General features: G+C 41.0%; 1 protein-coding gene across 1 annotated transcript in view; it reads right to left on the reverse strand.

The window, feature by feature from the left end:
* The window catches only part of LOC111966123 (RNA-binding motif, single-stranded-interacting protein 2), a 46,563-nt gene extending 26,114 nt beyond the window's left edge, over nucleotides 1–20,449 (reverse strand). Inside the window, exons 1-2 of the mRNA XM_070444580.1 lie at nucleotides 20,320–20,449; nucleotides 8,858–9,027 (exon numbers count right to left, since the gene is read on the reverse strand). Of these exons, the coding sequence (XP_070300681.1) occupies nucleotides 8,858–9,027; nucleotides 20,320–20,391 (242 nt within the window). The 5' untranslated portion in view covers nucleotides 20,392–20,449. The remainder of the gene's footprint in view (nucleotides 1–8,857; nucleotides 9,028–20,319) is intronic.
* Between the last annotated feature and the right edge of the window lie 5,307 nt (nucleotides 20,450–25,756).

The following is a 25,756-nucleotide window of genomic DNA, read 5'->3' on the forward strand; positions in this document are numbered from 1 at the left end:
AGACCTACTCTCTCTAATAACATATATACAGTAGACCTTTACTGCTCTCCATAAGTAACATATATACAGTAGACCTTACTGCTTCCCATAATAACATATATACAGTAGACCTTACTGCTCTCCCATAGTAACATATATACAGTAGACCTTACTGCTCTCTATTAATAACATATTATACAGTAAGACCTTACTGCTCTCCATAGTAACATATATACAGTAGACCTTACTGCTCTCTATAATACATATATACAGTAGACCCTTACTGTCTCTCTATAGAACATATATTGACATAGACCTTACTGCTCTCTATAATAACATATATACAGTAGACCGTTACTGCTCTCCCATAGTAACATATATACAGTAGACCTTACTGCTCTCTATAAATAACATATATACAGTAGACCTTACTGCGCTTCTATTAATACATATAGTACAGTAGACCTTACTGTCTCTATAATAACATATTATTACAGTAGGGACCTTACTGCCTCTCTATAATAACATTAATACAGTAGACCCTTACTGCTCTCTATAATAACATATTACAGTAACCTTACTGCGCTCTATACATAACATATAACAGTAGACCTTACTGCGCGTCTATTATAACATATAATACAGTAGACCTTACTGCTTTCTATAGAACATAGTATACAGTAGACCTTACTGCTCTCCATAGTAACATATATACAGTAGACCTTACTGCTCTCCAAGTACATATATACAGTAGACCTTACTGCTTCCATAGTAACATATATACAGTAGACCTTACTGCTCTCTATAATAACATATATACAGTAGACCTTACTGCTCTCCATAGTAAATATATACGTAGACCTTACTGCTCTCCATAATAAACATATACAGTAGACCTTACTGCGCTCTATAATAACATATATACAGTAGACCTTACTGCGCTCTATATAATAACATATATGACAGTAAGACCTTACTGCCCTCTCATTAGAACATATATACAGTAGGACCTACTGCTCTCCATAGTAACATATATACAGTTAACCTTTACTGCTCTCCATAGAACAATATACAGTAGACCTTAACTGCTCTCCATAGTACCATATATACAGTAGACCTTACGCCTCTCTATAATAAACATATTATACAGTAGACCTTACTGCTCTCCATAGTAACTAATTACCAGTAGACCTTTAACTGCTCTCCATATAACACTAATAACAGTAGACCTTACTGCTCTCTATAATAACATATATTACAGTAGAACCTTTACTGCTCTCACATGTAAACATTAACGTAGACCTACTGCCCGCCCATAATAACATATATACATAGACCCTTACTCTCTCCATAGGAACATATTATACAGTAGAACCCCTTACTGCTCTCTATATCAACATAATACTCAGTAGACCTTACTGCTTCTCCATAGTAACATATATACAGTAGGACCTTACTAGCTGCTCTATAATAACATATATACAGTAGACCTTACTGCCTCTCTATAGAACATATATACAGGACGACTTACTGCTCTCTATAATAACATATATACAGAGACCTTACTGCTCTCCATGTAGTAACATATATACAGTAGACCTTACTGCTCTCTATAATAACAATATTTAACATTAGACCTTACTGGCGCTCGAAATAACATAATATACAGTAGACCTACTGCTCTCTATATAATAACATATATTACAGTAACCGTACTGCCTCGTCTATAATAACATATATACAGTAAGACCTTACTTGCTCTCTATAACTAACATATATTACAGTAGACCTTACTGCACTCTATAATAACATATATACCAGTAGACCTTACTCGCTTCTATAATAACATATATACAGTAGACCTTACTGCTCTACTTATAGACATATATTACAGTTAGACCTACTGCTCTCCCATAGTAAACATATAACAGTAGACCTTACTGCTCTCCATTAGTAACATATATTACAGTAGACCTTAACTGCTCTCCATTAAGTAACATAATATACAGTAGACCTAACTGCCTCTCTATAATAACATAATATACAGTAGACCTTACTCTCATCCATAGTAAATATATACAGTAGACCTTACTGCTCTCCATAATAACTTAATACAGTAGACCTTACTGCTTCCTCCATAAAAACCATTAATATTAACAGTAGACCCTTTACATGCTCTCCATAGTACAACATATATACAGTTAGACCTACTGCTCTCCATAAGTAACATATACACAGTAGACCTTATCGCTCTCCATAGTAACATATTATACAGTAGACCTTACTGCTCCTATAATACATATATACAGTAGACCTTACTGCTCTACTATAATAACATATATTACAGTAGACCTTACTGCCTCTCTATAAATAACAATAACAGTAGACCTTACTGCTCTCTATAATAACATATATACAGTAGACTTACTGCTCTCTTAAATAACAATATATACAGTAGACCTTACTGTCGCTCTATAATAACATATATACAGTAGACCTTACTGCGCTCTATAATAACATATATAACAGTTAGACCTTTACTGCCTCTATAGAACATATATACAGCAGACCTGTACTGCTCTCACAATAGTAACATATATTACAGGTAGACCTTACTTGCTCTCCATAGTAACCATTATATACAGTAGACCTTACTGCTCTCCATAGTAACATAAATACAGTAGACCTTACTGCTCTCTATAATAACATATATACAGTAGACCTTACTGCTCTTCCTATAGTAACATATTATACAGTAGACCTTACTAGCTCTCCATAAATACACAGATATACAGCCTAGACCTTACTGCTTCGCCATAGTAACCATATACACAGTGATCCTACTGCTTCTCCATAGTAACATATATACATAGACCTTACTGCTCTCTATAGATAACATATATACAAGTAGACCTTACTGCCTCTAGAATAAACATATATTCAGTGTAGACCTTTACTGCTCTATTAATAACATATTATTCAGTAGACCTTACTGTCTCTTTATAATAACATATAACAGTAGACCTTACTGCTCCTCTATATTAACATATATACAGTAGACCTTACTGCTCTCCATAGTAACATATGATACAGTAGGACCTTACTGCTCTCCATATAACAATAGTACCAGTCAAAAGTTTCTAGAAACACCAAACTCATTCAAGGGTTTTTCTTTATTTTTACTATTTTAACATTGTAAAATAATATGAAGATATCAAAACTATGAAATAACACATGGGACATGTAATAAACAAAAAAGTGTTTAAACAAATCAAAATATATTGTTTATTTGAATTCTTCAAATAGCCACCCTTTGCCTTGATGACAGCTTTGCACACTCTTGTTATTCCTCTCAACCAAGCTTCATGAGTTAGTCACCTAATGAATTTCAATTAAGCTTCTCTAGGATAGGGTGGCAGCATTATCACGTTTTGGAATTGAAAAAAGCATACCGAAATTCCACTGCCCAGCTACTCATCCCCAGAAGATAAGATATGGCGATATTGTTTAGTAGATTTGGATAGAAACTGCTGAAGGTTTCTAAAACTGTGTTTGAATATGTCTTGAGTATAAACAGAACTTAGATTAGCAGCGACCCATCCTCAAGGACAAACACATTCAGAGTTTTATTTTTAGGGTCACTGCTCTTTTCAAATGAGATTTAATTGGGAACACTCAGATTTCTAAGTGACTTGCTTGCAGTTCTACCGCTTCCACTGGATGTCAACAGTTCTAGAGAAATTGTTGAGTTATTCCTTTGTGTAATGAAGAAGTACGGCCAATCTTGAGAGAGATCACAATAAGTTCCTTTAGATAGAAGCGCGTAACCAAGGAAAGCGGCTATAGTTGGTTTAATCCTGTATTGAACAACAGATCCACAGATCATCCCGTCTTCAAATTTTAGTCGAATATTAACATTAAAAAATACCTAAAGTTGTATAAACAAAAGTAGTTTGAATTTTTTGGCAAAGTTTACAGGTTAACCTTTGAGATATTGTGTAGTCACGTTTGAAGCAATTTGGAAGCGGTGTTATTCTGGATCACGCGCCAAATAAATTGACATTTTGGATATATATCGACGGAATTAATCGAACAAAAGGACCATTTGTTATGTTATGGGACATATTGGAGTCCAACAATAGAGCTCGTCAAAAGGTAAGGCATTCATTATATGTTTTATTTCTGCGTTTTGTGTCGCGCCTGCAGGTTGAAATATGCTTATCTCTCTTTGGTTTACAATGTGCTAACTCAGATAATAGCATCGTTTGCCTTCGCCAAAAAAGCCTATTTGGAATGCTGACACATTGGCTGGATTCACAACCAGGTGTAATTTAATTTGGTAACTTTGCATGGTGATTTAATGAAAGTTTGATTTTGTTATTAGTAATTTTCATAGTGAATAATTTGAAATTTGTACGGCTCTGCCATTTTCTCTGGCTTTTTGCCAAGTGAGACAGTAGCGTCCCGCCTAAACTCAAGATTTTTGGATATAAATATGAACTTTACCGAACAAAACATACATGTATTGGTGTAACATGAAGTCCTATGATGTCATCTGATGAGCATCATCAAAGGTTAGTGATTAATTTGATCTCTATTTTCTGCTTTTTGTTACTCCTCTCTTTGGCTGCGAAAAAATGGCTGTGTTTTCTGATGGCTATCTGTAACTGGAGCCTAACATTTATCGTTTATGTGCCTTTCGCCGTACATCCTTTTTGAAATCAGACATGTTGGCTGGATTCACAAACATGTTGTAGCTTTAATTTGGTGTCTTTCATGTGGTTGATTTCATTGAAAGATTTGAATTTTATAGTATATATATGAATTTGGCGCTCTGCATTTTTACTGCTTATTGGCCAAGTGTGACGGTAGCGTCCCACATATCCCAGAGAAGAAGTTAACAGGTGGCCTTGGTTATAGGTTCATTTGTGGAATTTCTTTCCTTCTGAATGCATTTGAGCCAATCAGTTGGTGTTGTGAACAAGAGTAAGGTGTATACAGAAGATAGCCCCATTGGTAAAGACCAAGTCCATATCATGGCAAGAACAGCTCAAATAAGCAAAGAGAAACGACAGTCCATCATTACTTTAAGACATGAAGGTCAGTCAATATTATTTGACCAAGAAGGAGAGTGATGGAGTGCTGCATCAGATGACCTGGCCTCCACAATCACCCGACCTCAACCCAATTGAGATGGTTTGGGATGAGTTGGACCGCAGAGTAAAGGAAAAGCAGCCAACAAGTGCTCATCATATGTGGGAACTCCTTCAAGACTGGAAAAGCATTTCAGGTTAACTTGGTTGAGAGAATGCCAAGAGTGTTCAAAACCGTAATCAAGGCAAAAGGTGGCTACTTTGAAGAATCTCAAATATAAAATATATTTAGATTTGTTTAACACTTTTTTGGTTACTGCATGATTCCATATTTGTTATTTCATAGTTTGTATGTATTGACAATTATTCTACAATGTTACTATATATTTCCCTCCACTGGAACTAAGAAAAACATGAAAAACTGCCCCAGACCATTATTCCTCCTCCACCAAACTTTACAGTTGGCACAATGCATTCGGGCAGTTAGCGTTATCCTGGTATACACCAAACCCATATTCGTCCGTCGGACTGCCTGATGGTGAAGTGTGATTCATCACTCCAGATGGTCCAATGGCGGCRAGCTTTACACCACTCCAGCCGATGCTTGGCATTGCATGGTGATCTTAGGCTTGTGTGTGGCTGCTCAGCCATTGAAACCCATTTCATGAAGCTCCTGACAAACAGTTCTTGTGCTGATGTTGCTTCCAGAGGCCGTTTGGAACTCGGTAGTGAGTGTTGCAACCGAGGACAGATGATTTTTACGCGCTACGTGCTTCAGCACTCGGCAGTCCCATTCTGTGAGATTGTGTGGCCTACCACTTCGCGGCTGAGCCGTTGTTGCTCCTAGACATTTCCACTTCACAATAACAGCACTTACAGTTGACCAGAGCAGCTCTAGCAGGGCCAAAATTTGACAAACTGACTYGTTGGAAAGGTGGCATCCTATGACGGTGCCAAGTTGAAAGTCACTGAGCTCTTCAGTACAGGCCATTCCACTGCCACTGTTTGTCTATGGAGATTGCATGGCTGTGTGCTCAATTTTATACACCTGTCAGCAACGGGTGTGACTGAAATAGTCGAATCCGCTAATTTGAATGTCCACATACTTTTTGTAGCCATGTAGTGTATATATAGTAGACTTTGCTTATCAACATGCATTACTGTTTTATTGCCTTTTTTTAAAATAGCATATTTTCATCTCAGTAATGGTACACAAAACTGTACGCCTTTTTTAAAACCCTCCTCTACTCAAAAACAAATTTCATGAGTGATTTGATCTACTCTGTAAAAACCACAGTAGAAACCTAACTACCCACATACCACCAGTCTGATACAGAAAACCTTAGCTCCCTATATTCCTCTGTCTGATTATCCCGCCTATATTCCTCTGTCTGATTATCCCGCCCTCTCTCCGTCCACCCCCCTCTCTATCCCTCCCTCCTTCCCCCTCTTCATGCCATTGGTCTTGTTTGTCTTTCCTTTTCCCCTGGGCTCGGGGTTTCCTGTAGGGTTGGGCAGCCTCATGTGAGCCATATCTTCCAGACAGCTGTAAAATAGCAGGCCTCACTCCCTTTCCTTCTCTCCTGCCCCAACTCTCTCTGCTCTGGCTCTGATTATTCCCGTACCATCATCTCTACTTCCCACCCTTTTAATCGATCTCTTCCTTTTCAGTCTTCTTCTCTCTCTTCTCTTGGGGTCTCTCTCTCGTTCGGTTCTCGTCTCTCTCTCTGTCTCTCTCCTATCTCCCTCTCCGCTCGATCTCTCTACTCGCCTCCGCTCTTCCCAGTCCATCATTCTCTCCTCTCTCGGGTCTCTTTGAAGATTCTTCGTCTCTCTCTCTTCTCTCTCTCTCTTTCTCTCTTTCTCTCTCTCTCCTCTCTCTCTCTCTCTCTCTCTCTCTCCTCTCTCTTCCCCACCCTTTCTTGTTCTCCTTCATTCACTCTCACCCCCCTCTCTATCTCTCTCTCTCTCTCGCCTCCCCTGCCTCCCCCCCGCTCTCTCTCACCTCCCCTCTTGTCACTCTCTCGCACCTCCCCCTCTCTATTACCTCTCTCTCTCTTGCTTCCCCCCCTCCTCTCTCTCACCTCCCCCACTCTCACCTCCCCCTCTCTCTCACTCTCCCTCTCTGTCTGTCTCGCTCTCTCTCCTTCCCACCCTTTCTCGCTCTTCTTCATTTCTCTCACACTCCCCCACTCTCACCTCCCCCCTCTCTGATTCTCGCTCTTCTTCATTCTCTCCCGCCTCCCAATCCTCATATATATATATATATATATCAACATAGTTATGTGATTAAAATTCTCACTTTTCCATTCAATTTTTTTTTTCTTTCCCTATCTCTTCTTTTTATTTTCCCCCCTTTCCTTCCTATTTCTCCTTCTCATCTAGAATGTTTTCTCTCTCTCTTTCCACCATTTTGTTTCTCACCAGGCTCCAGTTTTCAGAAGCTCATTCATCTTCACCCGACTGTCTCTTTCCTCTGTTTCACTGAATATCTAACAAACACAGACCAAGTGACTCTGGCATTCCGTTCTTGTTATCACTGTTGTGTGTATAATGCATATTGATATATCAAGGTAAAGCACATGTTTGTGACTGCAATCATGTGGGTTTTATTATTCAGAGATACCAACCACTCCAACCACTGGAAGCTTAGTGAGCCCATTCCCTGGTGATGGCAAGACCATCATACAGAGAGGAAGCACCAGGGAGAACAGCTAGCAGATGTCTGTGTCCAGTTGCAGGTGGTTCCTTTTCATTTAGAAAATGCTCCGTTATTAAATAAATACATGTTTTGCTCCATGAAGGAATCCAAAGATGTGTACGTCGCTATCTTGTCTATTTCATCACGGCGGCATACACATCATTGGATTACTTCATGGAGCACAACATGTATTTATTTTAATAACGGAGCATTTTCTAAATTCAAACRAACCTCCTGCAACTGAACAMAGACATTTTAGAAAATACATGTTTGGCCGAATCGAGAATGAAGATTGTATCATCAAATTAATTMATTGTCTGGGCTACGCCAAACAGTACCTATCCTGTAACAGTTAATAGACCTGCAGCACATTAGGCCATTACAATCTGCTAACTACAGGGAGAGAGACAAAATATGCTTCGTAAGCTAGCTGTTGGAAAGTCTCCCCTCAATTCAAGCCATTCATAGATGCTAACTACCTTTAGCGCCTATTGACGATAGTATCTTCTGGCCGGGGGATGTTTTGTTAAGAGCCTCGTCGCACTTTCTGWACTTTAAAACACATCACTTGCGGTATGGTTTTGGAAACATAATCTGAACAGTATCTTTCATATCAGCAAGAAATTATTTCCAAAAAACAAAACACCTGTGTGTAAACGGAAGACGGATGCACGCCACAAACATGTTGTCACTGAAAAATACTGTCGGCTGCAACTGTGTTAAAACCGGTTAAAACAGTCTACAGTAAGTGTATATTTTGCATTTGTGAAATTATTTTGATTTGAAATGAAACTAGAGGGGTTTATGTTTGTAGATCCGTGCCGTAATTGAGAATTGATTCATGTTTAGATGGAGTATTTGTCTGTTTTGGCTTCCAGAGACAATTGGCCTCTAAACAGAACATGTAAGGCCCTTGGACAATACTTCTTGCTCTTTTCAGCTTAAGCATTATTTCAGGCCCCCATTAACACAATTTCCTCAATCACTATCSTCTTCTAGCTTAGTTCATTTATATCACACAGATCCATAGATTTATTGTGAGGTGTTGTGTGTTGGAAGAGTAGTTTGTTGATGAGCTACTCACGGCTGACACAGTTTGGCCAGGTCCTGATCTGTGGTTCCCGGGTGGAGGCCGCGGATGTAGAGGTTMGTTTTGCTCAGCTGTTCTCCACTGAGGCTGCCGCTACTGCTGCTGCTGGTGGTGTGGTTGGGGCTGGGTGGAGCCATCTGGTGGCTGGAGGACACATACGTCGGCTGGGGCAAGACAGAGACAGGATATGACATCAGCAACATGATATGATGACATTGGGTAGTAGCTGGCCAGCATGTTACGGGAGATTTGGTTCTGGGTGAGATTAGACATCTGGTGGTAATGTAACAGGGGGGGTCTGGTGAAACAAATTTGCGTGTAGAGTAGGCTAACCTTGCTTGAGTTTAGATTCTATGCCTATAGGCTTTAGCTCAGAAGGCTAAGATGTGCAGGAGACACAGATTTAAATGCSAAATTGTCACAGTGCAATCCTACAATCCTCTACAGTCCACCATCCTGAAAAGGCCCAACCATCAGATAAAATCAGTGCTGTTATCAGTCAACTCTCCAGGGGCCTCATTTGTCAATATTGCATAGAAACTATTTAAAATTACTACTTATGAACGGAATTTAGAATGGTCGTACACATAGAAAGTGTAATTTATCAAACAATCCTACGAGCGTCATACACATACCGGTAGGAGATAATCATTGATAAATACCAATTGTTCTCAGCCTCAGTTCTTGTGCACGACCATGGCTGTTTGCATTTCGAAACACCCCTAACTATCCATATACTGTATGGTCAAAATCATCTCTTTAAAACCTGTGGGGAATATGACTACCGGCTCTCACAGTCTACATCAGAATCAGATGTTCATCCATGTATCTCAAATGTCGAAGTTATCCTAAACGTTAAAATTGGCAGAGTTTAAGGTTAAGTTTAGGCATTAACTCAGAATTGTTAAGGTTAAGTTCAGGCTTTAACTCCAAATTCTTAAGGTTAGGCATTAACTCTAAATGGTTAAGATAAGTGTTAAGGTTTGGAATAGGCTTATAAGAAAAATATCAAAAACAACTTTCTATTGCAGGAATTGAACTTCCAACCTTTGGAATCAGGGGCAGATGCTTACGCCCATCCCCGTCCGCAAAACTGAAACTAACTTGAAGGTAACAGCGCTCACTATTGCTTCTAGTGGCCGGTTTCCACGTCATCTCCCGACATCCTTAGACATGGATGGACGTTGAATACTGACAGGTGACGTGGCTGGAATATACAATGCTGTGTCATGAAATACAATGGCGCTAAGAAAAAAAGTTTCAGAGACTGAAATAGACGTGCTAGTGTCAGAGATTGAGTACAACCAAAAGGTTTTATTTGGCTCACTCAGTTGTGGCTTGACCAGTAAAAATAAAAACATAGCTACAAAGATATGACCATTAGGACAACTAAAGATGCTTTAGCAATGGCAAAATATACTTAAAACGAGTAGGCAACACTCATCCATCCTCAACAGCTCCCTCCTGTAGGAGTATAGGCCAACATTGCTGTTCTGCAGAAGGTTTGAGTTGTGCATTCCACTTGGCCACCACATTCAGCAGTGTCTTCTGCACATCACATAACCTGCACATTAAGACTAGAAGCCTTTTCTGTTCACATAGTTGAAATCATTTTGGAATGGTGATTTTATGGCAATGTGGGGGCCATTTGTATTTGGGAACCCATTGATGGCATCATGGTAATGAAACCCCTCTTGACTTCAACCTGTTGTTCAATGGTGTATGGAAATTGTATGTGCTACGGTTCGTTTTGCTGATTAAATGTTTTATTTTAACTAGGCAAGTCAGTTAAGGACATATTCTTATTTACAATGACGGCCAATTGTGCGCTGCCCTATGGGACTCCCAATCACGGACGGATGTGATACAGCCTGGATTCGAACCAGGTACTGTAGTGATGCCTCTTGCACTGAGATGTAGTGCCTTAGAACGCTGCACCACTCTGGAGCTGATGATTGCATCCAAAACATTGGCTCATCGAGGGCTGTGAGATGCCGATGGACAAGCTCCCCCTGAAAAGTGCCAGTTGCCAAAAACCAGAGGGTGGATAGGACTTGGATGTGCACCGGAATGGCATGTGTTCACCTTTTTAAAGTAGGTCTTAAAGCTGCAATTGTTAACTTTGTGGGCGACCCGACAAAATCCTATAAGATTGGTTTTGGGAAACGATATCTGATGAGCCAATCTGTACTTTCTGMAAAAAAAAGTCCCACCTGTCTCTAAAAATGTGTTCTCTGCGAAATGCAGCATGTGCCAAATCTAACAACAGAGCAAGATCAGACATCTCATTCGATTTCTCATTATCTCAGACTTTTATAGTATTTCAACAATGGTTTCACTTTCACACGTCCCTTTAATTTAACAAAATACTGTACATTATATGGATTATTATCGTAACAAATGAACTGATTTGGTCAGATTATATAGCATGTCAATATGTTGCATGAATTCACAATGGAAATACAATGAACTGAAACATTTTGATTTATTATTGCGCTCACAATTTCACACATTTTCAACATATACAGTATTTTCCCCATTCTACTCTTGCAGTTCCCTTATTTCACCACTTGACACTGTGTGTACGCATAGTCATGGYTGTGTGTAAATTTACCACACTCTCAAGCAAACGTTCATATGGATAAATCTCACACTTTGCGTGGAAATGATCCCACGCATGGTTTACACATAGATTTGTGTCTACACATGATTGATGAATGAGGCCCCAGGCTTCTCATGGCCCCACTGAGTGTAGCCTAATTTACACAAATCAATGAAGAAAACAATTAGCAAAAAGGCAACATTTCAATATGGTACCCTACAGATCTGGGGTCAGGGCTGACAAATCAATAGCAATTTGCTTAGGGTGGCAGGTAGCCTAGCAGTTAAGAGTGTTGGGCCACTAATCAAATGATCATTAGTTCGAATACCTGAGCTGACAAGGTGAAACATATGTCGATGTGCTCTTGAGTAAGGCACTTAACCCTAATTTGCTCCAGGGGTACTGTTCTACTATGGCTGACCCTGTAAAACAACACATTCCACTGCACCTATCTGGTGTATGTGACAATAAAACAGTTTTTGTAATCTAACCACACTGCCTGCTAGATAGGCTTTCAGTGTACTTAACTGTCTACTAGATAGGCTTTCAGTATAGGAATACCCTGATCTGCTAATAGGGAAATATTAACATAAACATTACCATCTTGACCTATAATCACCAGACCATGGATACACTTCTAGACAGAGAACTCTTCACATTAATCACATTTCACATGAATCACATTTCAGTTGAGTCAGCACTTTACACGGCTGCTACAGCAACAAGTACATTTATATCAATACTGAGCTAACCGCGCTTTGGAGTGGAGATCAGTTACTGTTCAAACCAATGACAGGCCCCTGTGAATCCATGCTGTCAGTTTGGTGGAAAAGGAGATTGCGCATATTAGATACAGTAGAAGGTGAAAGCAAGCAGTGTGTCTCAAAATTGATGAATCTCAGTTAGCCTAATGAGCTTCATTCCAGCCCTCTGTGGTCACCTCCCACTCTGTTAATAACCCCCTGCTCCACTCTGCTCCAGTACTGACCTTGTGGTGTCCAACTAGCTGGGACCATTGTTTCCTTTGCGCGTGATTGGTGACCTGCTCTAATGAAACGGTTCCTCCTCTTTCCCCTCCTCCTCTCTCTCTAACAACTTACATCCTTCCCCAAACCACAGTTGTTGTCACACCCTGATCTGTTTCACCTGTCCTTGTGATTGGTCCCGTGTGGCTCAGTTGGTAGAGCATGGCGCTTGCAACGCCAGGGTTGTGGGTTCAATTCCCACGGGGGGACCAGGATGAATATGTATGAACTTTCCAATTTGTAAGTCGCTCTGGATAAGAGCGTCTGCTAAATGACGTAAATGATTGTCTCCACCCCCTCCAGGTGTCACTTGTTTTCCCCAGTGTATTTATCCCTGTGTTTCCTGTCTCTCTGCGCCAGTGTATTTATCCCTGTGTTTCCTGTCTCTCTGTGCCAGTGTATTTATCCCTGTTTCCTGTTTCTCTGTGCCAGTTTGTCTTGTATGTCCATGTCAACCAGTGTGGTTTTCCTGTGTGCATGCCTTTTCTATTCTCGTTTTGCTAGTCCTCCCGATTTTTGACCGATGCCTGTTTCTGGGCTCTGTACCCGCCTGCCTGACCATTCTGCCTGCCTTGACCTCGAGCCTGCCTGCCACTCTGTACCTCCTGGACTCTGAACTGGTTTTGACCTTTTGCCTGTCCACGGCCATTCTCTTTCCTTACACCTTTTTGGATCAATAAACATCTAAGACTCCAACCATCTGCCTCTGTGTCTGTATCTGGGTCTCGCCTTGTGCCCTCGCCTTGATAGTTTACTCTTCCTCTCCCTTTCTGCTCTCTCCCTTTCTGTCTTTCTATTGCTCTACCCTTTCTGACTCAATCACATTTATTTATAAAGCCCTTTTTACATCAGCCGATGTCACAAAGTGCTGAACAGAAACCCAGCTTAAAACCTAAACAGCAAGCAATGCAGATGTAGAAACACGGTGGCTAGGAAAAACTCCCTAGAAAGGCCAGAACCTAAGAAGAAACCTAGAGAGGAACCGGCTCTGAGGGGGGGCCAGTCCTCTTCTGGCTGTGCCGGGTGGAGATTATAACAGAACATGTCTTCTACTGTCTTTACTCTCTACTTTCTGCTGTCTTTCTACTCCTCTACCTTTCTGTCTTTCTACTCCTCTACCTTTCTGACTGTCTTTCTACTCCTCTACTTTTGTCTTTCTACTCCTCTACCTTTCTGACTGTCTTTCTACTCTACCTTTCTGACTGTCTTTCTACTCCTCTACTTTTGTCTTTCTACTCCTCTACCTTTGTCTTTCTACTCCTCTACCTTTGTCTTTCTACTCCTCTACCTTTCTGACTGTCTTTCTACTCTACCTTTCTGACTGTCTTTCTACTCCTCTACTTTTGTCTTTCTACTCCTCTACCTTTCTGACTGTCTTTCTACTCTACCTTTCTGTCTTCGCTCAGTTTTGTATTCAACATGGCCTTCACAACATCCAGGAGCACCGAGCCTTGAACCCCTCCATGAATCAGAGGAGTTTTACCACCCCTTCATTTATCACTGTTGTTACTCTCACAGAGCCCCTTCTTTCATCATGCCCATTCTACACCTCTAATCTGCATCTCTTCAGCATCAATAGTAAGCAGTGCATTGTTTGTTTTCCTACAATCACAACCTCTTCCTGTCTGGAGACCCTATCAGGAGGGATGCAGCTGCCTGGGTACTGGGTAGATAGGATCTGTACATGGCTGGTGAATGGATAGAGCTGGGACTGGGGATGGCTATAGAATCTGTATGATACTGGATGGAGGTGTATGGAGCCTGGTGGTGGACAGGAATTGTATGCTTAATAGTTATAGAATATGTATGCTGGAAGGAGCCTAGGCCTAGATGAGACCTGTCTGGATCTGTCTGTTGGTTGGATGATGGGGCTGGATAGATGGGCCTGGGCCTGCCTATAGGATTTGTGTGATGGATGACAGAGGATGGAGCCTGGGCTTGGTGCTGATTAGAGCTGTGTGCTGCTGGATGAGGCCTGTCTGGATGGGTCTGGATGGATTGGCGTGGGCCATTGAGGCCTGTCTGGATCTATGTGTTGCTGGAGGAAGCCTGTCTGGATGGGTCTGGATGGGCGTGGGCCATTGAGGCCTGTCTGGATCTATGTGTTGCTGGAGGAAGCCTGTCTGCATGGATGGATGGGNTTGAGGCCTGTCTGGATCTATGTGTTGCTGGAGGAAGCCTGTCTGCATGGATGGATGGGGCTGGATGGATGGGCGTGGGCCATTGAGGCCTGTCTAATTGGGGTTGTGAGCTGGTTAGCGGAAGGCGCTAATCCCTCTCATGCGCTCTCCGGTCAGAAGGTACTGACTCATTAAGGCTACTCTGCTATGCTCTGTTCATTCTGAGAAAAGGAAAATGGCAGAGAACCAGAGAATCAGATGGGAGCCTTTTTTGCACTTTTTTTTGCACTAGGCTCCCACCTGCCTGCTGCCTGCCTGCCTGCTGCCTGCCTGCCTGCCTGCTGCCTGCCTGCCTGCCTGCTGCCTGCCTGCCTGCTGCCTGCCTACCAGCTACAGGTGTTATCTTCTGACACACAGAACAGCAGGGTTCCCATGAAAAAGAGATGAAAAAAATCCTGACCTGGCATGTGTCTTTGTCCACAATGTACAGTATGTAACTGTACGGCTGCACATGATGGAGTTTTGCTCACACAACTCACACATGAGGTGAATCTCAAAAGTAGTTTTCTCGATTCCTCGAATCCACTCTCCTTGCCTCCTTCTCAAAGCTTCACAGGGAAGCAAGGAAAGCCTTTGAGAAGAAAATCCAAGGAGTGAAACGATCCTAGTGTCATTTATACTCAGTTCTCAATAAAACACACTTTCTAAATCTGTCAACATTGCACATTTGGCACAAACACATCAAACATTGCACATCACTCAATTTCTGCAAAAAGTATTCCATTGTTTTATCTTAGACTTCTATCTGAAAAAGCAAAGGGCTACCTGCTTGGCACAAGTGATTTTCAGAGGCAYTGTACAGAATATAATGTTTATGAAAATACACAAGCTCTCTCTATTTGCTGCCTGGTACTGTATTCTGTTACAGTGTGCAGAAAAGGTTTTGGGAAAAACAAAAGATGGTGGAAAACTAGCGATGGCAGTTTTGTGATACGTCGACTGCAACCTCACCAACAATTTAGAGACATCTGGTGAGTCTTCATTCTTCTCTCCCTCTCTGAGTCAATCTAGTTCTACATTCAAAAGTGCAAAAAGCCTAAACCAGCAAACTGTTGTTTTAGATGTGCAAAAAAGACATTGAAGAAAGACATTGAAAGACACCGAAGAAAGAGGAACACACAGGATTTGAGAAAAGGGGTTAACGTCAGTCTGTACAGAGAAAGGAAATATTTGCTGGCTCCCTGGTCCATGGGAACAGAACCACTGACAGCCAAAGAAGTCAAGGTATGTAAAACAGAGTGTGAAAAAAAGAAGAAAATGGGAGAGGAGGAGAAGAGAGAAGGGGAAGGGATTGGTGTGTAATCAAAAGCAGGAGAAAGAAAGAGAAAAAATCTGTAAATTCTTCTCTTTGCTAGACCTTTTTTTCTCGTAGTAAAAAGACACAGAGCAGAGTTTACCACTTGACGTTGGTTTTACAAGTTTTCCCTCAGTAACTTTTGAGCTCTCACAATGAGACTAAACGTTTTCCTGGCAAAAAAAGGCTTGAGTTTGCAAATGCAGAGTAACAGACACCCCTTCTATCCTGAAATGAGCACATTGTTTGAAACCAGAAGTGGCATCCCAAATGGCACCCTACTTCCTATGTAGTGCACTGCTTTTGACCAAGGCCCATAGCACTCTGGTCAAAAGTAATGCACTATAGGGAATAGGGTGCCATTTGGGACGCAAACAGAATTCCATGAATTCCAGGTCATTAATCTGAGCAATCTGAATTCCTGCCAACCACGAGGCAGGGAAAGGAATAACACAGCCCGGGAGGGGGGAGCTAGTGTTATGTTTCAAGAAAGTTAAACACTACCTAGGCCTGTTTCAGCAATGTTCAGAAACAAGACACATGTGAAAGCATCAGGATGAAAACTAGGATCACAAAAAAGTGAATTCTAATTTTGAATTGTACAATTACCTGTGGAAAAATATACGCTTTATAGTTTCTTCATTTAAATTCCCTTAATATCTCACCGTCTAACACCATAGTCAACTTCAGCATTATATTCTGTTCTTTGGATGTTCCATAGCAAATCATCAGAGTACATCTTTAAAGTGGCAATCAGCAGATGAAACAATAACAAAGTGTCTTCCCCACCACTGTTTCTGTAAAAAGATGGCCGATGAGGCTGGAGAAATGTAACCACCCTCAAATTCATAGGCAGGGAGAGCTATGGATGCAAGGACTGACCATCCATGATATCAAAATGATAGTTTAAACCATGTTTTGAGGCTATACAGTGTTTGTTTACATTTACTTTGTTTACAAACATTGGAGTAAAACAAGCTTACATTTTGTGTTCTGATGGGGTATGACAGTTGAATTAAGCTCATGAGGCATTTATACTTCAAGAATCAATGGGGACATATAATTAATTTATAAGTCAAGAATTGGATGTAGCACCTGCAGATTGCACTTTTAAATGGTTCATTTTAAAACAAAATACATCTTATCAACTATCAATCAATATCATTATCATTACAAACTGCTTCAGCTGTTGCAAATATGTTACATAATAATCAATCAGCATATTCAATTTAACTATTTACAGTAGGCTACAGTATTTACAGTAGGCTACAGTATTTACAGTAGGCTACAGTATTTACAGTAGGCTACAGTATTTTCAGCTGTGCACTAGCATTTTACATTCAGACAACTCTAATGTGGATGCAACATTAGATAATTATTGGTTAATAATGCCAATAGTAGACCTATATACACTACCGGTCAAAAGTTTTAGAACACCTACTCATTCAAGGGTTTTTCTTTMTTTTTATTATTTTCTACATTGTAGAAAAGTAGTGAAGACATCAAAACTATGAAATAACACATATGGAATCATGTAGTAACCAAACAAGKGTAAACAAATCAAAATATATTTTATATTTGAAATTCTTCAAATAGCCACYCTTTGCCTTGATGACAGCTTTGCACACTCTTGGTATTCTCTCAACCAGCTTCATGAGGTAGTCACCTGGAATAAATTTCAATTAACAGGTGTGCCTTGTTAAAGGTTAATTTGTGGAATTTCTTTCCTTCTGAATGCATTTGAGCCAATCAATTGTGTTGTGACAAGGTAGGGTTAGTATTCAGAAGATAGCCCTATTTGGTAAAAGACCAAGTCCATATTATGGCAAGAACAGCTCAAATAAGCAAAGAGAAACGACAGTCCATCATTACTTTAAGACATGAAGGTCAGTCAATATGGAAAATGTCAAGAACTTTGAAAGTTTCTTCAAGTGCAGTTGCAAAAACCATCAAGAGCCATGATGAAACTGGCTCTCATGAGGACCGCCACAGGAATGGAAGACCCAGAGTTACCTCTGCTCCCAAGGATAAGTTAATTAGAGTTACCAGCCTCAGAAAWAGAAAGCCTCAGAAATAAGCCCAAATAAATGCTTCAAGAGTTCAAGTAACAGACACATCTCAACATCAACTGTTCAGAGGAGACTGTGTGAATCAGGCCTTCATGGTCAAATTGCTGCAAAGAAAYGACTACTGAAGGACACCAATAAGAAGAAGAGACTTGCTTGGGCCAAGAAACACGAGCAATGGACATTAGACCGGTGGAAATTTGTCCTTTGGTCTGGAGTMCAAACTGGAGATTTTTGGTTCCAACCGCYGTGTCTTTGTGAGACGCGGTGTGGGTGAACGGATGATCTCTGCATGTGTATTTCCCACCGTAAAACATGGAGGAGGAGGTGTTATRGTGTGGGGGTGCTTTGCTGGTGACACTGTCTGTGATTTATTTAGAATTCAAGGCACACTTAACCAACATGGCTACCACAGCATTCTGCAGCGATACGCCATCCCATCTGGTTTGGGCTTAGTGGGACTATCATTTGTTTTTCAACGGGACAATGAACCAACACACCTCCAGGCTGTGTAAGGGCTATTTTACCAAGAAGGAGAGTGATGAGTCAGATGACCATGCCTCCACAATCCGCCGACCTCAACCAAATTGAGATGGTTTGGGATGAGTCGGACCGCAGAATGAAGGAAAAGCAGCCAACAAGTGCTCAGCATTATGTGGGAACTCCTTCAAGACTGTTGGAAAAGCATTCCAGATGAAGCTGGTTGAGAGAATGTCAAGAGTGTGCAAAGCTGTCATCAAGGCAAAGGGTGGCTATTTGAATTATCTCAAATCTAAAATATATTTTSATYTGTTTAAAACTTTTTTGGTTACTACATGATTCCATATGTGTTATTTCATAGTTTTGATGTCTTCACTATTATTCTACAATGTAGAACATAGTACAAATAAAGAAAAACCCTTGAATGAGTAGGTGTTCTAAAACTTTTGACCAGTAGTGTATATTGAACAAAAATATAAACACAACATGTAAAGTGTTGGTTTCATGTTTCATTAACTGAAATAAAAGACCCCAGAAATGTTCCATACACACAAAAAGCTTATTTCTCTCAAATTTTGTGCACAAATTTGTTTACTTCCCTGTTAGTGAGCATTTTTCCTTTGCCAATATAATCCATCCACCTGACAGGTGTGGCATATCAAGAAGCTGATTAAACAGCATGAACATTACACAGTTGYACCTTGTGCTGGAGACAATAAAAGGCCACTYTAAAATGTGCAGTTTTGTCACACAGCMCAATGCCACAGATGTCTCAAGTTTTGAGGGAGCGTGCAATTGGCATGCTGATTGCAGGAATGCCCACCATTGATTGCAGGAATTTCCACCAGAGCTGTTGCCARAGAATAGTATGTTAATTTCTCTACCATAAGCCACCTCCAATGTAGTTTAAGAGAATTTGGCATTACATACAACCGGCCTCACAACCGCAGACCCCTTGTAAACACGCCRGCCCAAGACCTCCACATCCGGCTTTTTCACCTGTGGGATCATCTGAGACCAGCCACCAGGACAGCTGATGAAACTGCACCCCTACCCAGTCATGTGAAATCCATAGATTATGGCCTAATGAATGTATTTCAATTGGCTGATTTCCTTATATGAACTGTAACTCAGTAAAATCATTGAAATKGTTGAATGTTGCGTTTATATTTTTGTTTGGTATATATTCAGCATTTCTATATCTGTAAGAGTAACTGTTTTATATTAGGAAAACAAAGCCAACGTTCCCAGCCATTTCAAGGGGTGGGGCAAATCTTTRCGCGTAAAGAAAGCTATTATATTTGGTTAACTTACGTTGCGATCTATTTAAAGAGAGACCTTATTCTCATCAATATGTAAAACTGATTTGACACATCCAACAATTGGTCGTTGGGTTTACAATTAGCCATTGGTTTAAACCCGAGAATGAGCGCAAAATTATCTCTAGGATATTCGCAGCGCAAATKTAATCCATGCATTGACTTTCTCTGTGCCTATGGATAAAGAGAGGAAGAACACTAACGTTCGGGTCGCCCCCGACGCATAGCCTATAATTAATTCATTATACCGGTATTATATTCTATTATCTATTCCCAATCTTATTTGGAGGATAGAAAACAGTTCAAAACAATGTTAAATCTACAAAATAGCCTACAGTTGATTTCTATATGGTCCACTTTCAAGGACACTGCAGTTTATAGCCGAGCAACCTAACTGCCAAAGCCGATCCAGGAAWGATAGCGGCATATACTATACACTACCATTGGCATAACATTCAGATGGAGTAAATAGAATACAGTATCGCTTTACCTTTTTACTAAGTCTGCTGGTATAGCCGTTGTATGGGTTGAATCCTGTCCTTGGCGGCACAGAGAGCAGCATTTTTACAGCACTATGTCCGGAGCAGAGAGCACAGCCAAGCAGGCAGTCCTCAGCTGACGTCAGCCAAGGAAATTCAGATTGGAAACTGACTGGGGTTGTGATTTGAGTGGCGCTCTCCCAGCTCTCAGCCATTGGTGTAGCGGCAGCCTATGTACTGTATATGTGCGTTGAAGAGCGCGCTTTTCTGTGTTCCTTTTTCCATGTATGGCTATTTAGTAAACCTGGATACCACCAGACAGATAACATGTAGGCTTTAAACATAATGACTTTTTAATGTTCCTATTAAGTGTAAATGTCTGTACATACATTTAACTTTCATTGGTATTGTATAAAGGCTTTTATAGTCCTCAAAAAGATTATACATTATAAATACATATCATTAATCATATCTAACATTTGGACTAAAAGTCTAATAGGCCTATAGGTTAGTAATATTGACCATGGCCCAATTTATATTTTACCAAAGGTGCATGGCATTACACCATCACCATCACTATAAAGTATGGCAGTGGGTCATGAATGATCTCTAAACCTTATGTCATGTTCAGGACACTGATGTCTTTGGATGGCTCTTCTAATTATGTAATGATATTGTTTTTATAATCAACTGCAAGTCGCTTGGCAACACAGTCAGTCCCTCAACCCTCTCTCTGCCTTGGCTCCTTGTGTATCTACCCTGATTAGCCCTCAAGGGTGCACAACATGTGTATGCAAGTGTTCACTCTCATCTACATAGTAGTATGAATGTGCATAGAACAGAATAACATAGAAAAACTTGATTATTTCCAGAGAGAACTTCGGTTGTGGCATTCGGATTAGATAATAAACACATAACAGCACAATGAATTCATTCACATGACAGATTCAACTACAAATGTTCTTTCAGATACTRAAATACACCGCCACAAATGACAGTTCAAAACTCCTTTAAAGGCCAGTTTAGGCCAGTTTGGACTAGGCAGAACACAGAAATAGGCTCCCATTTATCTCATTGACATATTAGGAAAAGTGGGATTTCACCCAGATTTCATCATAGTGTCTAGTCAGAGTAGAAGCACAGCGGAATGTATAACAATTGTGTTCCGTCTGTTACGAGCCAGGACAGTGTGACTAAAGTGACTTATACCAAATCAAGGGAATGTTATTACCGGATGGGTGCAGGAGCATTGCAGTTTGATCTGAGTTATAGTTTGGACTTGAATTAACACAGAAACATTGAGCATATTTTAGAGGATATTGTTTTATTTTCATGGGGGGACATGTAGGCAATAACAATTGTAAGCAGGCTATAATGTATGTACCTACATTGTTATTACCACAGACAATATAACAATGTTCTATATCTCTGGTTGTTACATTGTAACTACCAGCAACCATGTAAATACACAGGTTTTTGACACCTGTTGTGAGCTAAAGAGGGGCCAGAACTGTAGGTTTGGACACTTGTTGTAAAGTCAGACAAAAGTGGACCAGCAGTGTCAATGTTCAGTCCTGGCCAGACAGGGTGTGTTTCCTTCTTCCCAAGAACAATTTGTAGAGTGACTCAGTCAGTTTGTGTCAGAGCCAGCACACAGCCCACACTGGGTATGGTTCCAAAAGGCACCCTATTCTCTATATAGTGCACTACTTTTGACCAGAGCCTACAGGGTCTACAAAGCTCTGGGTACCATTTGGGACGCAGCCTGTGACTTCAGCAGAAGTGTCCTCATCACCAGTAACGGGAAAGTATTCAAGAAAGGGGCCTAGCTACAGTGACTGAGGTAAGGATGGAGGGTAAAGGTTAGGACACAAATTCCAGACGCAGACTTATTCATAAAAAATGTTTTTCAGTCTTTGGGCAAAACTCTGTTGTGTTGTGCAATGATGTACTTTTTACATTCACCCCTCGATATACAATTTTGTCTTTGCCCCAAACACATTCCATTCAGCCTTGTACCAAAGTAATGTCAATACATGTACCAACAAGTTTTGTGTATTTTACAGGTAATCTATGAATTCTGTGAAAGCGAACAGAGTGCGATGTCGAGGAGGGGTTGAGAGAGGTAGGGAAAGGGGGGCGAGTGTAGCAGGGAGGAAGTGAGGGGGTGAGTGTAGGGAGGGAAAAAAGGTTGAGTGTAGTGAAAGGAGGTGGAGGGATACCAGTGTAGTGAAAAGGAGGTGGAGGGATACCAGTGTAGTGAAAAGGAGGTGGAGGGATACCAGTGTAGTGAAAAGGAGGTGGAGGGATACCAGTGTAGTGAAAAAGAGGTGGAGGGATACCAGTGTAGTGAAAAGGAGGTAGAGGGATACCAGTGTAGTGAAAAAGAGGTGGAGGGATACCAGTGTAGTGAAAGGAGGTAGAGGGATACCAGTGTAGTGAAAAGGAGGTGGAGGGATACCAGTGTAGTGAAAAGGAGATGGAGGGATACCAGTGTAGTGAAAAGGAGGTAGAGGGATATCAGTGTAGCAGGAGAGGAGGTGGAGGGATACCAGTGTATTGAAATGGAGGTGGAGGGATACCAGTGTAGGGGATGAGGAGCTGGAGGGATACCAGTGTAGGATGAGAGGAGGTGGAGGGATAACAGTATAGTAAAAAGGAAGTGGAGGGATACCAGTGTAGAGGGATAGGAGGTGGATGGATACTAGTGTAGTGAAAAGAAGGTGGAGGGATACCAGTGTAGGGGGAGAGGAGGTGGAGGGGTACCAGTGTAGGGGGAGAGGAGGTGGAGGGATGCCAGTGTAGGGGGAGAGGAGGTGGAGGGATACCTGTGTAGGGGGAGAGAAGGTGATGTATTACAAAGGGGATGTATTACAGACAGAAATACTCCTCAGGTTCATCAGCTGTCCGGGTGGCTGGTCGGACACATTTGTGGCCTGCTGGAGGTCATTTTGCAGGGCTCTGGCAGTGCTCCTCCTGCTCCTTCTTGCACAAAGGCGGAGGTAGCGGTCCTGCTGCTGGGTTGTTGCCTCGTACGGCTCCTCCACTCTCCTGATGTACTGGCCTGTCTCCTGGTAGCGCCTCCATGCTTTGGACACTACGCTGACAGACACAGCAAACCTTCTTGCCATAGCTCGCATTGATGTGCCATCCTGGATGAGCTGCACTACCTGAGCCCTTGTGTGGGTTGTAGACTCCGTCTCATGCTACCTAGAGTGAGAGCACCGCCAATTTCAAAAGTGACCAAAACATCACCAGGAAGCATAGGAACTGAGAAGTGGTCTGTGTTCACCACCTGCAGAATCATTCCTTTATTGGGGGTGTCTTGCTAATTGCCTATAATTTCACCTTTTGTCTATTCCATTTGCACAACAGCAGTGTGACATTTTATTGTCAATCAGTGTTGCTTCCTAAGTGACAGTTTGATTTCACGAAGTGTGATTGACTTGGAGTTCATTGTGTTGTTTAAGTGTTCCTTATTTTTTGGAGCAGTAGTATTACAGTTGAAGTCGGAAGTTCACATACACTTAGGTTGGAATCATTAAAACTCGTTTTTCAACCACTCACACATTTCTTGTTAACTAACTATAGTTTTGGCAAGTCGGTTAGGACATCTACTTTGTGCTGTCAAGTAATTTTTCAACAATTGTTTAGACAGATTATTTCTTATATAATTCACTGTATCACAATTCCAGTGGGTCTGAAGTTAACATACACTAAGTTGACTGTGCCTTTAAACAGCTTAGAAAATTCCAGAAAACGATGTAATGGCTTTAGAAGCTTCTTATAGGCGAATTGACATAATTTGAGCTAATTGGAGGTGTACCTGTGGATGTATTTCAAGGCCTACCTTCAAACAGTGCTCTTTGTTTGACATCATGGGAAAATCAAAAAGAATCAGCCAAGACTTCAGAAAAAAAAAATCCAACCGCCTGAAGGTGCCACGTTCATCTGTACAAACAATAGACGCAAGTATAAACACCATGGAACCAGGCAGCCGTCATACCGCTCAGGAATGAGACGCGTTCTGTTCTCTAGAGATGAACGTACTTTGGTGCAAAGTGTAAATCAATCCCAGAACAACAGCAAAGGACCTTGTAAAGATGCTGGAGGAAACCGGTACAAAGTATCTATTAACAGTAAAACGAGTCCTATATCGACATAACTTGAAAGGCCGCTCAGAAAGGAAGAAGCCACTGCTCCAAACCACACATTAAAAAGCCAGAACTACGGTTTGCAACTGCACATGGGGACAAAGATCGTATTTTGGAGAAATGGCCTCTGGTCTGATGAAACAAAATAGAACTGTTTGGCCATAATGACATCGTTATGTTTGGAGGAAAAGGGGGCGCTTGCAAGCCGAAGAACACCATCCCAACCGTGAAACTTGGGGTGGCAGCATCATGTTGTGGTGCTTTGCCGCAGGAGGGACTGGTGCACTTCACAAAATAGATTGCATCATGAGGGAGGAAAATGATGTGGCTATATTGAAGCAACATCTCAAGACATCAGTCAGGAAGTTAAAGCTTGGTCGCAAATGGGTCTTCCAAATGGACAACGACCCCAAGCAAACTTCCAAAGTTGTGGCAAAATGGCTTAAGGACAACAAAGTCAAGGTATTGGAGTGGCCATCAAAAGCCCTGACCTCAATCTTATAGAACATTTGTGGGCAGAACTGAAAAAGCATGTGCGAGCAAGGAGGCCTACAAACCTGATTCAGTTACACAGCTCTGTCAGGATGAATGGGCCAAAATTCACCCAACTTATTGTGGAAAGCTGTGGAAAGCTACCCGAAATGTTTGACCCAAGTTAAACAATTAAAGGCAATGCTACCAAATACTAATTGAGTGTATGTAAACTTCTGACCACTGGGAATGTGATGAAAGAAATAAAAGCTGAAATAAAGAATACTCTCTACTATTATTCTGACATTTCACATTTAAAATAAAGTGGTGATCCTAACTGACCTACGACAGGGAATTTTTACTAGGATTAAATGTCAGGACTTCATACAACTTTTGAAGTTAATATAATGCCATTGTTGAGTGAGAAAACCACTCTGGAAAGGGCGGAACAGCTCCTCCGATGTGAGCATGAAAATATTTTAAATTCATTGTCTAGTCTATGAAGAACCATTTCAATGTAGGGGAGTGTAGGCAAGAGATAATAAAAAACATTATCTGTCATTGTTGACAAAGATGGAATATGGAATCTATCTGATATAGAAAGCTTGGGGAAAAGTGCAGAAGAATGTCTAATTCTTGACAAAGACAAATGGTCTTTAACTTCTTGCAACTATAGGGGTGCTGTTCCGCATTAGCATATTGTGTCTCCAAATTAAACTGCTCGTGCTAAATTCTTGATCGTACAATATGCTATATATGTTATTATTGGATAGAAAAACCTTCTAGTTTCTATAGAAGTTGGATTTTTGTCTCTGAGTGGTAC

This window comes from Salvelinus sp. IW2-2015, linkage group LG7 (assembly GCF_002910315.2).
Source record: "Salvelinus sp. IW2-2015 linkage group LG7, ASM291031v2, whole genome shotgun sequence".
NCBI lineage: Eukaryota > Metazoa > Chordata > Actinopteri > Salmoniformes > Salmonidae > Salvelinus > Salvelinus sp. IW2-2015.